The 13,418-nt window shown below is 46.6% G+C and overlaps 1 protein-coding gene across 1 annotated transcript in view; it reads left to right on the forward strand.

Annotated features, from left to right (window-relative positions):
- Window positions 1-13,418, forward strand: part of ACACB (acetyl-CoA carboxylase beta) — a 158,290-nt gene that overhangs the window by 28,360 nt on the left and 116,512 nt on the right. Inside the window, exon 3 of the mRNA XM_055236594.1 lies at window positions 838-1,499. Within this exon, the coding sequence (XP_055092569.1) occupies window positions 847-1,499 (653 nt within the window). The 5' untranslated portion in view covers window positions 838-846. The remainder of the gene's footprint in view (window positions 1-837; window positions 1,500-13,418) is intronic.

Consider the following 13,418-nt stretch of genomic DNA (forward strand, 5'->3'; position numbering starts at 1 on the left):
ATTAAGAGTCTTTTTAAAAAAAATAACAGCTTTGGCTGGGCGTGGTGGATCACGTCTGTAATCCTAGCACTTTGGGAAGCCAAGGTCAGGAGTTAGAGAGCAGCCTGGTCAACATGGTGAAATTCTGTCTCCACAAAAATACAAAAATTAGCTAGGCATGGTGGTGCATGCCTGTAGCCCAAGCTACTCAGGAGGCTGAGGCAGAATTGCTTGAACCCAGGAGGCGGAGTTTGCAGTGAGCAGAGATTGCGGCACTGCACTCCAGCCTGGGCAACAAAGCGAGACTCCATCTCAGAACAAAAAAACAAAAAAACCCCAGCTTTATTGAGAGATAATTCACATGGCATACAATCCACTCATGTAAAGGACAAGTCAATGTTTTTTAACTGTATTCACAGAGTTGTACAACCATCACCTCAATTTGCTTTAGAACACTTTCATCATCCCAAACAGAAACCCTACACCCTGTAGCCATCACCCCCATCCCACTAGGTCCTGGCAACCACTAATCTGTTTTCTGTCTCTCAAGATTGGCCTGTTCTGCACACTTCATATACTTGGAATCTTATAATATGTGACCTTTTGTGATTGGCTTCTTTAACTTAGCAGTTCTCAAGGTTCTTCCTTGAATCTTGGCAGGAAACTAAGATCCAGAGGGGTGAAGGAATATGTCCAAGCCTGTTTCAGGCAGAGCAGGGAGGAGAACCCCATCTCTCCCCTCGTCCAGCGTTTCTGGAATACACAGCACCCCAACAGCCTCCTGCCCCACTAGCTTCTTTAGGAGAGAAATCACTTGATTATGTAAATCCTAAAATGTCTCTCTTTTTCTCCTTACAGATTTTCTGAATGGTCTTGCTTCTTTGTCTATCTTGTCTGATTTTCTCCTGTCTGACCTTTTCCTGGTTAAAAATCTGGGGGAACATGACGGACTCCAAGCCGATCACCAAGAGTAAATCAGAAGCAAACTTCATCCCGAGCGAAGAGCCCTTTCTAGCCTCTGATAACTCAGGAGAGACACCGCAGAGAAATGGGGAGGGCCACTCTCTGCCCAAGACTCCCAGCCAGGCCGAGCCAGCCTCCCACAAAGGCCCCAAAGATGCCGGTCGGCGGAGAAACTCCCTACCACCCTCCCACCAGAAACCCCCAAGAAACCCCCTTTCTTCCAGTGACGCAGCACCCTCCCCAGAGCTTCAAGCCAACGGGACTGGGACACAAGGTCTGGAGGCCCCAGATACCAATGGCCTGTCCTCCTCAGCCAGGCCCCAGGGCCAGCAAGCTGGCTCGCCCTCCAAAGAAGACAAGAAGCAGGCAAACATCAAGAGGCAGCTGATGACCAACTTCATCCTGGGCTCTTTTGATGACTACTCCTCCGACGAGGACTCTGTTGCCGGCTCATCTCGTGAGTCTACCCGGAAGGGCAGCCGGGCCAGCTTGGGGGCCCTGTCCCTGGAGGCTTATCTGACCACAGGTGAAGTGGAGACCCGCATCCCCACTATGAGGTAATGTGCCTTTTCTCCTTGTAACCGAGGAGTGCAGAGTTCAGGTGGGGTCCACACCCTTCCCAACCCGTACCTACCTTGGTCAAGCCGTTTGCTGATGCCAACGCTTCAAGGGTGGCTATGCACAAAAGGAGAAAATACAAGCCTTCTCAGAAGCTTCCTTCCTTTCCTTTCCTTTCCTTTCCTTTCCTTTCCTTTCCTTTCCTTTCCTTTCCTTTCCTTTCCTTTCTTCCTTTCTTTCTTTCCTTCCTTCCTTCCTTCCTTCCTTCCTTCCTTCCTTCCTTCCTTCCTTCCTTCCTTCCTTCCTTCCCTCCTTCCCTCCTTTCAAAATCATTCCTTGAGGCTGGGCACAGTGGCTCATGCCTGTAATCCCAGCACTTTGGGAGGCCAAGGCAGGCAGATCACTTGAGGTCGGGAGTTTAAGACTAGCCTGGCCAACATGGTGAAACTCCGTTTCTACTAAAAATACAAAAATTCACCAGGCATGCAGGCGTGTGCCTGTAATCCCAGCTGCTCGGAAGGCTGAGGTGGGAGAATCTCTTGAACCAAGGAGGTTGAGGTTGCAGTGAGCTGAGATCACGTCACTGCACTCCAGCCTGGGTGACAGGGTGAGACCTTGTCTCAAAACAGAAAAAAAGGAAAGAAATAATTCCTTGTGCATCTACTGCATGCACAGGGCTCGATGCCATGAAACTGACTTTCTAGAAGACCTCAGCCTAGCTGGGGAAGATGACCTTGTGTGTAGTTATAATTTAAGCTGAATGAGCCAAGGCTGGCAAGAGCCACAAGTGATGTTGGTAATCTAGAGGGAGGGGCAGTTCTCTCTGCCTCCTGAAGAGACATTGATTCATTCATTCATTTTTTTTTTTTTTTTTGAGACAGGGTCTTACTCTGTCACTCTGTTAGCTGAGTGTACTGGTAAGATCATAGCTCACTGCAACCTCAAACTCCTGGGCTCAAGCAATCCTCCCACCTCAGTGCACTCCACTCCTGGGCAGCTGGGACTACAGGTGTGCACCATCACACCTAGCTAATTTTTAAATTTTTTATAGAAATGAGAATCTCACCATATTGCCCAGGCTGGTCTCCAACTCCTGGACTCAAGCGATCCTCGGTCTCCCAAAGTGCTGGGATTATAGGCATGAGCCACCACACCCAGCCCATTCGTTCATTCATTCATTCAGCAGGTAACTGACAACTGAAAAACCAGCCTTACCCCAGTGGTGCCTGAAAAGCAGAAACTCAAACACTCTAAAGGTCTCCATCAATTTGATTGTTGGAAATGAATGCCTGTAGGTTCATAACAGGTGGGACTATCCCAGTGGCTGCAGTCAGTGGCTTTGTTGTTGATGTTGCTGTTATCCACCTTCTCTGCCACCCCCAAATTACAAATGGAATACAGCACTTCCAGGTAGAAAATTTGGGAAATATAGGAGAACAGAGAGAAGAAAAGAGCCACCAACCAAAACTTCACCAGCCAGAGGGAAACCTCTGTTCTCATTGTTCTACTTCTTCCTTCCAGTGTGTTTTTCTCCTCTGGAGTGAAGTTTTATTGGCTATTCTTTTAAACATCTCCTGTACTCTCTCCCAAATTAGAAAAATCTAGAGGTGGTCTTCCATACACGTCTACGTTAGCAGTGAGCTTGGTTTTAACCCTGGTAGCTAGAAGTAGAAGACAGAGAAAAAGGAGGAGGAAAGTATTCCATATACTGAAACTTTTCAGGGGAAGAGTATTTGAGTTTCTAGAAGGGTTAAGGGAAGAGAAAGTCTCAGAATCTAGTACAAAGAGCACAGTCTGTGGAGTCAGCTGGAGTAGGGTTCAACCTTTGGCTCTGCCACCCCCTACTATGTGACGTTGGGCATGACCCTTCACCTCTCCAGGCCCTAGTACCTCTCTAAAATGTGGAAGGGATTAAATGGGATAATGTAGGCAGGCATGGTGGCTCACACCTGTAATTCCAGCACTTTGGGAGGATAAGGCAGGAGGATCGCTTGAGGCCAGGAGTTCAAGACCAGCCTGGGCAACATAGTGAGCCCTCATCTCTAAAAAAAAAAAATTAAGAATTTGCCAGACATTGTGGTGCATACCTATAGTTCCAGCTACTTGAGAGGCTGAAGCGGGAGGGTCACTTGAGCCCAGAAGTTTGTGGTTACAGTGAGCTATAATTGTGCCACTGCACTCCAGCCTGGGCAACAGAGCAAGACTCTGTCTCAAAACAAAAAAACAAGAAAGAATGTATCAAACCAACAAACTTATAACATGATTATTATTATTACTATTTCCTGAGTCTTGGATGCCAAAATTGTCGTGAAGATTAAATGAACTAATATTTCTCAGGTACTTGGCAAGAGAATAAAGCATCCATATTTGGTAGATTATAAGTAGAAAGGCGGGCAAGTCTCCCACCTTTCCACCCACTGTCTTCCTGCCACCATTTTGAGGGGTCTTTACTGGTTTGAGCTTAAACCATGGCTTTTCTGAGCTGGTACATTTATAAAGGCGGAAACTATCTCTCTCTCTCTTTCTTTCTTCTTTTTTTATTTTTTTGGACAGAGTCTTACTCTGTCACCCAGGCTGGAGTGCAGTGGCATGATCTTGGCTCACAGCAACCTCTGCCTCCCGGGTTCAAGCAATTCTCCTGCTTCAGCCTCCCAAGTAGCTGGAATTACAGGCGTGTGCCACCACACCTGGCTAATTTTTGTATTTTTAGTATAGACGGAGTTTCACCATGTTGGCCAGTCTGGTCTTGAACTCCTGACCTCAAGTGATCCGCCCACCTTGGCCTCCCAAAGTGCTGGAATTACAGGCAGGAGCCATCACGTCTAGCCTACTTAACTATCTTTCATAGGGAAAATGAAACCAAAATGCTGAGTGAATTTCCTGCCCTCGTGTCTTCATGGCATAGAAACCTAACATTGTAGATAAATCTTTTATCCTTACTTTGTCCCAGCAAACAGCTGGCAGGAGGGACAGAGGGATCTTGGAAAGGCAGTGAATGTGGAGCTGAATGACATTATAGGATTGTGGGCAATTCAAAGGGCTATGATACAGTGAATGAAGGAGTGATGTGCTGCATGAACTTGGGTGAGTCCCTTCCCCTCTCTGAGCTTCCAATTTCTCATCTTTAGAATGAGGAGGCTGAGGCTGGGCCTGGTGGCTCACACTTGTAATTCCAGCACTTTGGGTGGCCGAGGTGGGTGGATCGCTTGAGCTCAGGAGTTCAAGACCAGCCTGGGCAACATGGCAAAACCCCATCTGTACAAAAAAATATAAAAATTAGCCAGTTGTGGTGGTGTGCACCTGTAGTCCCAGCTACTAGGGAGGCTGAGGTGGGAGAATCACTTAAGCCCAGGAGGCAGAGGTTGTAGTGAGCTGAGATTGCCCCACTGCATCCCAGCCTGGGTGACACAGGCAGACCCTGTCTCAAAAAAAAAAAAAAAAAAAAAAGAATGAGGAGGCTGCACCAGACTCCTGAGATGTGACCTGTAGCCCTAAAGCTCACTGACATACAGTTAGTTCTTTTGTCCCCAGTATGTGTGCATTTTCAGAGTTGAGAATTTAGAATTTTAGCATCCAGGGGCAATGTGGGTGGTTCTGCTGGCACCTCCCGAGACACTGGCATTTCCTCGAGGAACATTCCTGGCCCCAGAATCAGGGGCTTCTGACAGAGGAGACTCATGTGTGTTTGTTGTTTCTAATGAACTGTAGTGAGAATCCCACATCAAAGAATCTTCAGGGAGTCAAGCCTTAGACATGTATGTTGGTGCCTGCTGCCTCTGGTGTTTGGCTGGATGAAAAAATTATGTCCAAACCTGGGTGTTCTACCCTCTTGGAAACAACACATATCAAAATGAGGCTGAGGCCCAGCATGGTGACTCATGCATTTGGGGAGACTGAGGTGGGAGGATCCCTTGAGCCCAGAAGTTTGAGAGCAGCCTGGGCAACATAATGAGACCCTGTCTACAAAAAGTAAAAATAAAAATAAAAAATAAAATGAGGCCAGGTAAGGTGGCTCACACCTGTAATCCTAGTACTTTGGGAGGCTGAGGTGGGTTGATTGCCTGAGCTCAGGAGTTCAAGATCAGCCTGGGCAACATGGTGAAACCCCATCTCTGTTAAACTACAAAAAATTAGCCAGGCATGGTAGTGCACGCCTGTAGTCCCAGCTACTCAGGAGGCTGAAGTGGGAGAATTGCCTGAACTCAGGAGGTGGAGGTTGCAGAGAGCTGAGATCATGCCACTACACTCCAGCATGGGCAACAGAGTGAGACTCTGTCTCAATAAATAAATAAATTAAATTAAATGGGGCTGAGCATTCTATTATCTTGTAGAGCTTTTGGCTTTGGATTTTGGCATCTTTGGGACCCTTGGTAGCCTGGTGTTTGCTGGTTACCCATTGACTCTTTTGCACACATACAGGCAGTGTAGTAATACCTCTTCCCTGGTGTCCACAGGTCAACACCCAAGCAGTTTTTGGGTGTGGCCCATGGAAGATGGTGTCAAAAGACAAAATCACAGCAAATTTGATTTAAAACTCGAATTGGCTTTTATTTACAATTCTAGAATCATGCAGCACGTCATTGTGTAAAATAAAATGGGTCTTCCAAAGAGCTGAGCAGAGAGGAGCTTGGCTTTATAGACAGAACAGGGCTGAAGAAAGCAGAAACAAGGGACAAAGAGAAGCTTCATAGTTTCTTTCTTTCTTTTTCTTTTTTCTTTTCTTTTTTTTTTTTTTTTTTTTTTTTTGAGACAGAGTCTTGCTCTGTCACCCACGCTGGAGGCTGGAGTGCAGTGGCACAATCTCGGCTCACTGCAACCTCTGCCTCCCAGGTTCAAGCGATTCTTCTGCCTCAGCCTCCTGAGTATCTGGGACTACAGCCACGTGCCACCATGCCTGGCTAATTTTTTGTATTTTTAGTAGAGATGGGGTTTCACCATGTTAGCTAGGCTGGTCTCCATCTCCTGACCTCGTGATCCACCTGCCTAGGCCTCCCAAAGTGCTGGGATTACAGGCATGAGCCACTGCGCCCGGCCCGCTTCATAGTTTCAAAGTGACTTTCCTTACAGGGTTAAAACAAACACAACTTTCTTATCATGTTGGCTCAGGTACACTGGACCCCTTCTGATTGGTTGCTATGAATCTCCTGTTTTTTGGAAAACTGGTCAGTTTCAAAGTTCAGATTGATTGCAAGGCAGTTGGCCAGGAGTGATCCATTTTGGTTTGGTCTGTTGGGGCTAAGCACAGGAGCTCAGTTCAAAATCATGGCCTCCCATATATTAAAATTTTGTTTTAATTTTTGAGATTTGGGGGGTACAAGTGCAGTTTTGTCACTTGGATGTATTTCCCAGTGGTGAAGCCTGGGCTTTTACGTAGCCTGTACATTGTATCTATTAGGTAATTTCTCATTCCTCACCCCTTCCCACCGTGCCACCTTTCCGAATCTCTAGTATCTATTATTCTACTCTTTCTGTCCATGCATACACTTTATTTAGCTCCACTTAAAAAGTGAGAACAAGCATAAATTATATTTAAGGGTAGTGCATGCAGGCCAGCCAGCCAGTTGCCTGTAACCAGCTGGAGCATTGAGGAAATGAAGCCTGACCCAAAAAGGCAAATACACTGAGCAAGAATCCCTGTTAGTTAAATCCAGGAACTCCTTCTGAAAAAAATATATTATTTTTCTTGAGGCCAGGCACGGCGGGTCACACCTGTAATCCCAGCACTTTGGGAGGCCAAGGTGGGCAGATCCCAAGGTCAGGAGTTTGAGACCAGCCTGGCCAACATGGCGAAACCCCATCTCTACTAAAAAAAAAATACAAAAATCAGCTGGGTGTGGTGGCAGGTGCCTGTAATCTCAGCTCTTCAGGAGGCTGAGGTAGGAGAATCGCTTGAACCTGAGAGGCAGAGGTTGCAGTGAGCTGAGACCACGCCACTACACTCCAGTCTAGGCGACAGAGTGAGACTCTGACTCGAAAAAAAAATTATTATTATTTTTCTTGATAAGTTGCTAAATAATCTGTACCCTCTGGCAAATCTTCTAACCGTTTGAGGACGTGTTTCTGCAAAATGGAAGCAGGGGCTAGAGGTTTAAGCTAGTCCTTCCAGACAGGACCCAACCCTTGCCCCATTTCCAAGACAAACAACTAAGACCTGGGAGAAGAGGCCAGGGGTATTTATTCGAGGGTTCTGACTCATGTGGAAGCCACAGTGAAGGAGTGACTTGTATTTGTGGATCTGCTTCTGCTCTCTGCAGTTTCCTTGGGCAGTCACTTCACTGCTGCTCTGCCCTGGAAGGCCACTTCCTACATTCGCCTCTTCCTGCCAGGCCAGTAGCTGGGAGACTGGCAAGGCACGGATGCAAAATTCTTGTGTTAAGTCTGTGGTTTGGGAGGAAGCTCTTTCTGAAGCAGTCTTCAAGGGGCCGTCTCCTTCCTGAGGTGCCCATAGCATCCCAGAGTTCTCACAATTGTGTTCCCGTCTTGGGACTTCACACTGGCTGTTCCCTCTGAACTGAAACACTCTCTTTCTCCCAACCCCTGAACCCAGACCTCCCACCAGGGCCAGCTTCACAGGCATGCCCTGTGCTTCAAGGGACCCCGTACTTGTTTTGACGCTCTGTTGTCGCCGTCTTGAGATTCTTTTTTCTTTTGTTTTTTGAGACATGATCTTGCTCTGATACCCAGGCTGGAGTGCAGTAGCATGGTCATGGCTCACTGCAGCCTTGACTTCCTGGGCTCAAGTGATCCTCCCATCTCAGCCTCCCGAGTAGCTGGGACTACAGGCACGTGCCACCACAGCTGGCTAATTTTTTTATTTTTGGTAAAGATGAGGTTTTGCCATTTTGCTCAGGCTGGTCGGAAACTCATGAGCTCAAGCAATCTGCCCACCTCGGCCTCCCAAAGTACTGGGATTACAGGCATAAGCCACTGCACCCAGCCCCAAATTCACAATAATTTTTCAACAAGGGGCTCTGTGTTTTCATTTTGCACTGGGTCCTGCAAATTCTGTAGTCGGTCCTGCCTCTACTGCTAGCTCTTTGCCCATCAGAGTCGCTTCCTCAAAGGGCCTTCCCTGTCCCCTTCTCACATTTAAAATATCTACCCCCAATCACCTTCAGTATCTTTATCAATCACTCTGATTAGTTGTCTTTGCAACATTTAATTATTTCTTGAGATTATGTCTGTTTTTGTTTGTTTGTTTGTTTTGACACAGAGTCTCACTCTGTCACCCAGGCTGGAGTGCTGTGGTGCGATCTCAGCTCACTGCAACCTCCACCCCTCGGGCTCAGGCAATCCTCCCACATCAGCCTCCTGAGAAGCTGGGACTACAGGCATGCATCACCATGCCTGGCTATTTTTTTTTTTTTTTTTTTTTAGTATTTTTAGTAGAGGCTGGGTTTCACCATGTTGGCTAGGCTGGTCTTGAACTCCTGAGTTCAAGCAATCCACCCACCTCAGCCTCCCAAAGTGCTGAGATTACAGGTGTGAGCCTCCACAACTGGCTCCTAAAAGATTATGACTTTTTTTTTTTTATGATCTACTTGGTTATTACCTGTCTCCCTACACTAGAAAGCAAATTCCTTGAAGGCAGGGCCATAGTTATAGTGGTCTCTGTTTTCCCCCACTGCCTAGGCTGGTGCCGGCTTATGGTAGGCTTTGAATATCTGCCAAATACATGAATGAAATGAGCTGCAACAAGCTTGCCAAAGACAGAATTCTGCATTACAGGGGAATGCAAAACACATGATGAATGAGTGTGGGAATGGATGAACGAATGGATGAATGAATGAATGGATTAATTAATTAATTAATAGGTGAATAGGCATTTTATATTTGTTGCTCTTTAGCAGCAGTAAATTTTTGTTTTCATAAAATTCTTTCTGCTTATATCTTGTGACTTTGGAGACTAGTTCTGGGGTGAAACTCCAATTTTAAATTTTTCTTCTGTCTTTGATAGGATCATGCAAACTCAGCCTTTCTCTCCTTTCTCCCAGCTGGCTAGGGCTGGCTGAGAATATGAATCCAATGACCTCGTGCAGTGTGTTAAGCTCTCTCCTCCCATCTCCTCCCCTTTGGGTTGATCTCAGGGCAGGGATTAGAACTTGGCCTTTCCTTGGACTTGGAAACAGTCCCCGATGGTTTGAAATCCCATGCAACACTTAGAAACAGAGCTAATGAGAACATTACATGATGTGGCAAAATCACTGCCTACATGCTCTGAGATGAGCATGGTTACAAGAACCTCCTGTTCCGTGTGATCCCATTTTGTTGGACAAATAGCATGTGGTTAGTGCATAGTGGGCCTATGATAAGACACTCAGGTCCAAAGCCACCTCTTCCTAGCTTGTACCCCTACTTAGTATGACCCTGTGGGGTGCACATGTGGACTGAATGGAATGGGACAGGTTCAGGATTGCTGAGATTGCAGCTGGAATCCTGAAACTTAAAGCTCTGAAATTGAAGTTCATAAATTAGTGGTGAACTCATTTGGCAGCAAAACCTGTCCTGAATTGGTGGTGTGAAGTTATGTATAGTAATTATCCTATTCTGCTGCTGAAATATTAATATGATAATGTGGAACAGAAAGTTTTACCTTCCTAAAAACAATAATTTCCAAGTTCCAAAGCACATCAGGCCCTGGGAATTTCAGATAAGGGATTATGGGCTATATATAATATGCTTAGAATAGTTCCTGGCATATAGTAAGCATAAAAAATACTTCTGCTTAGTAAATGTGCCTAATAAATGCGTGTGTGTTTGTAGGTGTATGTGTTTGTATGTGTGTGACTTAGAGAGACTGTAAAGAGTGTTTCCAAATAGTAAATAATCATTTTTATGTGGTATGATTACGAGTGATTTAAATTTTCTTCTGCATTTTCTAACTTTCTGCTCTAAATATCATTTTATAATGCATTTTAACAATGTATAATAATAAAACAGTATAAAAATATTGGGAGAAAGAGTAAACCAATCATCTCACTTCCTAGATAGGAAGCTGAAGCCCAGAGAGATTCCAGGCCTCTCAGCAAGGTAATCAGAGGCCCAGAGCACCATTTGAACCCAGACCCTCGTTAGATGTGGATGTGAAATCAGTCAACGAACTGCTAGTATTAGTGTCACTGCCTAACCTTCCCCCAGCGGGTAAGAGGCTTGGACTCCAGGACGGGCACCTCCGTCCTCCTCCTAACTTGTTCTTTCTGTTAGTGGGAAGGTTGGGGGATTGGGGTAGTTTATGGATAACCTTTAAGTTGTGTGAGCTTGAGGACATCATCTACCTTCTTAGGGGCCAGATTGGACACTCTGAAGTTCTTTGTGGCTCTAACAGTTGGTGGCTTTATTCCTTTATATGTGGAGGAATGGACAGTAGGGAGGGGGCTGGGAGATAGAGAAGGAGAGTAGCTGGAAAATGGGGGAAAAGTTTGTTAATTTACAGGCAGGCTGAAGCAGGAGGATCGTTTGAGCCCAGGAGTTTGAGGCTGCAGTGAGCTATGATTGTGCCAATGTACCCCAGCCTGAGCAACAGAGCAAGACCCTGTCTCTCTTAAGAAAATTGTTAATTTAGAACCATTTTCTCCCTGGTAAATGACCACAGATAGTCTGGGTTCTAGGCAAGAGAGAGGACACACTAAGGGATGAAATGGTAGGTGGGGAAGCCAAGGTTTGTCCCATCCATTTGTTGGCCCAGGAACAGTTATTGCAACCGTGCTGGGTGCCAGACACTCAGTTGGCACTACAGATGCAAAGATGGTGAGATACAGCCTCTGTCCTTAGGGAGGCGAGGGCAAGGGGTCTGAGAGCCCACAGGCCAGGGCATTCCCCATCATTTTTACAGAGAGAGCTGTGGAATAGTTAAGAGCACAACATGCTGGTGGCTGAGGCTGGAGGCTGGTGTGCTGGCTTCTCCACCTAGCCATCATGTGACTTGGGGCCAAGTTCTGTGACTTTCTGTGCCTCAGTTTCCTCTGAAATGAAGTCATAGTGTTACCTCCCTCACAGGGTTGGGATCAGGCTTCATTGAGTTGCTGTGAGCACAGCACTCAAAGCAGCACCCATGGTGCGATCATGGTCATTAGATCCAGTGCACGGCATAAGAGCCCAGGACCCACAATCAGGTCTGGATTCAGACCTCTCCTGTTATGTCTCTGAGCTGCAATTTCCTGCTCTGTTGAGGCAGGATAATACTAGTGCCTACTTTAGAAGATTGTTGAGATCAAGTGGGAGCAAGTGCTGGGGGTGGACGGCCCAGAGGTGGTTCAGTAGCCATTAGTTGGGTGGGCTTCTTCCAAAGTTCTTTCCTGTGCTCATGGTTATTCCCAAGCCCTGGCCGGGCTTACACCTTGAAGGTGTAGTAACCTGTGTCCACGGAGGAGGGAGAGGATTGAAAAGGCAGGTGAAGTGTCCTGATAAAAGGATAAAGTCCGAAACAGCAGATGGGTGCTGAAGTGTTCCTTCCTGCCACCATTTACGACCATGTTGGGATCACTGAGGTAAGAACAGTTTAGCAAGGCAGACCTCAGATCCCAGGAAGGCAAATGAGGCTCTGTGGTGTCTGGACATACAGAGGGGGGCCTGCAGGCAAAGGTAGGTGAAGGAATACCAGGAAAAGGAGCTGACACCAGGGACCTGGCATCGCCCCCACTTTCCCAGATAGCAGACTGGGTGGGGCTTGCAGTGCAGCCTCCCAGCTGCTTGTTCGTCATCCCAGCCCACACCTCTTATCAGCTCCAAGCAAGGAGCAGGTCAGGAAACTAAATTGTCTATGCATAGTTTTATGCGCCCCTGAGTGAAATGCCAAGGATCTTTCTGTAATGTTTAATTTATTCATTTATTGACTTAGAAAGGGGCTGGGAGAAACTCTCTTTTCAAGTCTCTTTAGCTCCTAAAATGTTTACTTTTTCTTTTTCTTTCTTTTCTTTTTTTTTTTTTGAGACAGAGTCTCGCTCTGTAGCTCAGGCTGGAGTGCAGTGGCGCAATTTCAGCTCACTGCAACCTCTACCGCCCGGGTCCTGGTTCAAGCAATTCTCCTGCCTCAGCCTCCCGAGTAGCTGGGATTACAGGCATGTACCACCATGCCCAGCTAATTTTTGTATTTTTAATTGAGACAGCGTTTCACCATGTTGTCCAGGCTGGTCTTGAACTCCTGACCTCGTGATCTGCCCTCCTTGGCCTCCCAAAGTGCTGGGATTACAGGCGTGATCCACTGCGCCCGGCCTCCTAAAATGTTTTCTAGGAGCTTGGGGGAAAGAGGATCCTTGTCTTTGAGTTGTTCTTGTATTAAGTTAATACAAGGTACAGAGCAACTAACCATTCATACATTCCCCTCCCCCTTAAGCATCATTGCCCTATTTTAGAAGAATCATTCACTTCTGCTCTATACATTTTTTTTTTTTTTTGAGACAGAGTCTGGCTCTCTCACCCAGGCTGGAGTGCAGTGGCGCGATCTCGGCTCGCTGCAAGCTCCGCCTCCCGGGTTCACACCATTCTCCTGCCTCAGCCTCTCCGAGTAGCTGGGATTACAGGCACCCGCCACCATGCCCGGCTAATTTTTTGTATTTTTAGTAGAGACGGGGTTTCACCGTGGTCTCGATCTCCTGACCTCGTGATCCGCCCGCCTCGGCCTCCCAAAGTGCTGGGATTACAAGCGTGAGCCACCGCGCCCGGCCTTCTGCTCTATACTTAATGTAACACAGTCCCCCTCACCCCATATATTGAAAGAGATTATTTCATTTTTCTTTTCTGCAAAAATGAAGGCAAATTATATGTGGATAATTTTATAGTTGAGGAAATGGAGAGAAGGGATTTACTTAAGGTCATCCGTGAGGGGAAAGGTAAGTTCAAGCCCATGGATGGCACAGTCTTTCTACCACGCTGCTGGCCACGTGCATGTGGATTTTCTTGTTGATTTTGTGTGTGTATTG

Source organism: Symphalangus syndactylus, chromosome 13 (assembly GCF_028878055.3).
Source record: "Symphalangus syndactylus isolate Jambi chromosome 13, NHGRI_mSymSyn1-v2.1_pri, whole genome shotgun sequence".
Lineage (NCBI taxonomy): Eukaryota > Metazoa > Chordata > Mammalia > Primates > Hylobatidae > Symphalangus > Symphalangus syndactylus.